Genomic DNA, 3,794 nt, shown 5'->3' on the forward strand with positions numbered 1-3,794 from the left:
AAACTCCTCAGGGACACAAATCCCATGAAGTCACCGAGCCCTGCGGAAAGGTAGCTGGAGGCGGGCTACCACCCGCCCGGCGGCCCGGCCTGCGCTTTCCCGGACGCCCGCGCCAGGATTCCAGAGCGCAGTGGCGCCGCTGCCGCCTCAGGCTACGGGGCCCAGAAATGTCATATTTGGACGTTGCGGAGACAACAATAACCTGATTAACCTCCAGACGGATAAGCAGAGAAGATAAAACAATTCCAATAAACAAGGAAATCTACACGGACTCGGCTCCATGCCGGCGACAACCGGTACGGGCGCAGGACAACTCACCGCACCGCCCCGTGACCTCTCCTAGGCGTGGAGGTAAAGCGCCCTCCAATGGTCACGGCGACATCACCTCGCGGTTCACCAGGCCATCCCCCTAGCGACGCCCAGCCTCGCGAGAGTAAGAACTGGGTTAAAGGGTTCTACGGAACTGAACTTCCTATACCTATTGTTCCTACACGGAAAGGCCTGAAGGACCAACCGGAAGTCCTGGTTCAAACGCCACACTGCGAGCATCCTGGGGGCCGGAAGGAGGTGGAAACTCCTGCATCCTACTGGAGTGCCCGCAGACGCGCGTGGCTGTTATAGAGGCTTGTTGCTGGAGCGCGTGGCTCGTGCGCGGAAGTCAGAAGTGACCGAAAGCCAGACGTCGCTGTAGAAGCTGAGACCGCGAGCTATGGTGGGGAGATCCCGGCGGCGCGGAGCGGCCAAGTGGGCAGCTGTGCGAGCTAAGGCAGGTCGCGACCCAGCGGACGAAAATGATGACAATTTGGAATCTCCACCCTCACCAGCGGACTCCAGCTACTACCAAGATAAGGTAGATGATTTCCATGAGGCCCGATCTCGGGCTGCCTTGGCTAAGGGATGGAGCGAAGTGGAGAGTGGGGCCGAGGAGGAGGATAGCGATGAGGAGGAGGTTCTTGCCCTAGATATCGCCGATGAGGACGATGAAGATGAAGAGAGTGCGGGGAATGAGGAGGATGATGATGATGATGGTGGGAGCTCCATGCAGAGTGAGGCTGAGGCCTCGGTGGATCCCAGTTTGTCGTGGGGTCAGAGGAAAAAACTTTACTACGACACGGACTATGGTTCCAAGTCCCGAGGCCGGCAGAGTCAACAAGAAGTAGAGGAAGAGGAAAGAGAGGAGGAAGAGGAGGCACAGCTCATTCAGCGGCGTTTAGCCCAAGCTCTGCAAGAGGATGATTTTGGAGTTACCTGGGTGGAGGCCTTTGCAAAACCAGTACCTCGGGTAAATGAGGTTGAGACACGGGTCGTGAAGGATTTGGCGAAAGTTTCAGTGAGAGAGAAGCTGAAGATGCTGCGAAAGGAATCGCCAGAGCTTTTGGAGCTGATAGATGACCTGAAAGTTAAGTTGACAGAGTTGAAGGATGAGCTGGAGCCATTGCTACAGTTGGTGGAGCAAAAGATCATTCCACCTGGAAAAGGAAGCCAATACCTGAGGACCAAATACAACCTCTATTTGAACTACTGCTCCAACATCAGTTTTTATCTTATCCTGAAAGCTAGGAGAGTCCCTGCACATGGACATCCTGTCATAGAAAGGCTTGTTACCTACCGAAATTTGATCAACAAGCTGTCATTTGTGGATCAGAAGCTGTCCTCTGAGATTCGTCATCTGCTCACACTTAAAGATGATGCTGGAAAGGCAGAACTGAATCTAAAAGAAAAATCCACAAAGGCCAAGCCAAAATCTGTTTCTGCTGTTGCTGCCTCCGCTGTTACAGACCTTTCTGATGATTCTGATTTTGATGAAGCTGCACTGAAATACTATAAAGAAATAGAAGACGGACAAAAATTGAAGAGAAAGAAAGAAGATAGTACTGAAGAACAGGCTCTTGAAGTTCAAAATGCAAAGAGAGCCATTACTTATCAGATTGCTAAAAATAGGGGGCTTACACCTAGGAGAAAGAAGATTGATCGGAATCCCAGAGTGAAACACCGGGAGAAGTTCAGAAGAGCCAAAATTCGCAGAAGAGGGCAGGTTCGTGAAGTTCGTAGAGAAGAGCAACGTTATAGTGGTGAACTATCTGGCATTCGTGCAGGGGTTAAAAAGAGCATTAAGCTTAAATAAAGTTTTTGCTTGGCTTAAGTTTTTTGGCAATAATTTTGGATCAATAAATTTTTATTTTTAACTGGTGACATGATTATTAATATTTAATACCTAACCGTAAATTTTTAAAAGTCTGTCAATAGAGAAAATTGTTTGGGTTACTGCTTAATTTATTTGTGTTTTAATTTGGAATCAGATCATACTAAGAACTGCGGGAACAATATGAGGGTGCGTGGGAAGAGAGATGGTGATGAAAAAAGTTCTCCAACATTCTGTCAAATAGTAGCCTAGGGAAATTCCACAGCTAGTTGTGGAGCAACAATCAAACTTATAGTACTTTTATAATTTTTCACATAAAGTGAAGAGAATGCACCTTTGGCAATCATCTTATTTGTAAGACAGGCTATAATGTAGTTCTGACATTTCATTTACCTAAAGTATAATTCTCGAGCAGCATACTTGTTAATAATGAGTCTACTGTAAACTTATGGATTTTGTACATTCTATTGTGGTACAAGCTTAGGACTGAAGAGGAACTTGGTTAAAAACAGAAAGAGATATGCCTTAATTACATTAAATGTGAATATTTTTTAATAGTCCTTAATGTGGTAAGATAAAAATTCCATTTCCCCTTCTGTACTGGTGGGTGCTCTTTGTACACTTGCTGAAAATCTGGTATGATTACTACTGGGTAAGTGGTAACTAAAGGTGGTAACAAAATTACATTTTTCTTTATAGTTATTCTGGTCTTTACAGTAGGGAAAAGATGAGATGGTGAACTTAAAAATTTTTAGGATGATGCCAGGGAGAAAATGAGAGGACTAGTGAAGGAAAGCACAGAAAGGACATCTTACCTATGTCACTGTTTATTCATTAAACACTGTGCTAGCTGCTAGAAATGCAGAGATGGTCAGTGGTTAATATTTATTATTAAAACATTTACCACAATTTGTGCAGTGGTACTGTTCTCTTCCGTCAGAGATGAGGATGCTGAAATTCCCGGAGGTTAACTTCCTAAAGGACATATGCTTGGGATTTGGACCCGAGCCGGCTTAATTTGAGCCTTCATTCTTTTAACTTCTGGCTTACAACTGCTGCCAGAGTAGCGTACATGCCAGATTATTTTCTTATAAATAAAAAAGGAAAGTTAGAAATAAAAGTTTGTATTGAGTGCAAAGGTACTTTTGTAAGCATTTTATTTATATCCTTATTCCTCACAACTCTTATGTAGTAAATTCTATTATCCATATTTTAAGGATGAAGAAACTGGCAAAGAGAAGTAACTTTCTCAAGGTCATATAGCTATTAAGTGGTAGAACCAGGATTTCAGCCTAGCCTTTCTGGCTTAAGAGCCATATCCTATACTTCCTTTTCTGATATAGTAAGAAAGTACAGGTTTTGGAGTTAACTTACTAGGTTGATTTTGAGTTATACTTGATCTCTGACTCATTTTCTTCAGCTATATGGTACTATACCTACCTTGGGTATAGGTATATACATATAACAGTGGTTAAGAGCTGTGAGACAATAGAAAATATATATATATTGGTTTCTGGCATAGAACTCCTAAAACCCTTGTAAATTCCTAAGTAGTAGGAGCAGTGGGAACAGCATTTGTTCTAATAAGGTGACTCTAAGTGAGCTCCTGGCCGGTCACCAGAAAGACCAAGCTGTGATTAGAAGCTTGGAA

The 3,794-nt window shown here is 44.2% G+C and overlaps 1 protein-coding gene across 1 annotated transcript; it reads left to right on the forward strand.

Annotated features, from left to right (window-relative positions):
- Positions 1 to 443: 443 nt before the first annotated feature.
- Positions 444 to 2,191, forward strand: UTP3 (UTP3 small subunit processome component). The gene has a single exon (XM_022599425.3). It carries the CDS (start codon positions 710 to 712, stop codon positions 2,123 to 2,125), a length of 1,416 nt encoding a protein of 471 aa, XP_022455133.2. The 5' UTR covers positions 444 to 709; the 3' UTR covers positions 2,126 to 2,191.
- The last annotated feature ends 1,603 nt before the right edge of the window (positions 2,192 to 3,794 follow it).

Source organism: Delphinapterus leucas, chromosome 5 (genome assembly GCF_059928025.1).
Source record: "Delphinapterus leucas isolate spDelLeu-1000000601 "Yukka" chromosome 5, BTC_Dleu_Yukka2, whole genome shotgun sequence".
In the NCBI taxonomy this organism is placed as follows: Eukaryota; Metazoa; Chordata; class Mammalia; order Artiodactyla; family Monodontidae; genus Delphinapterus; species Delphinapterus leucas.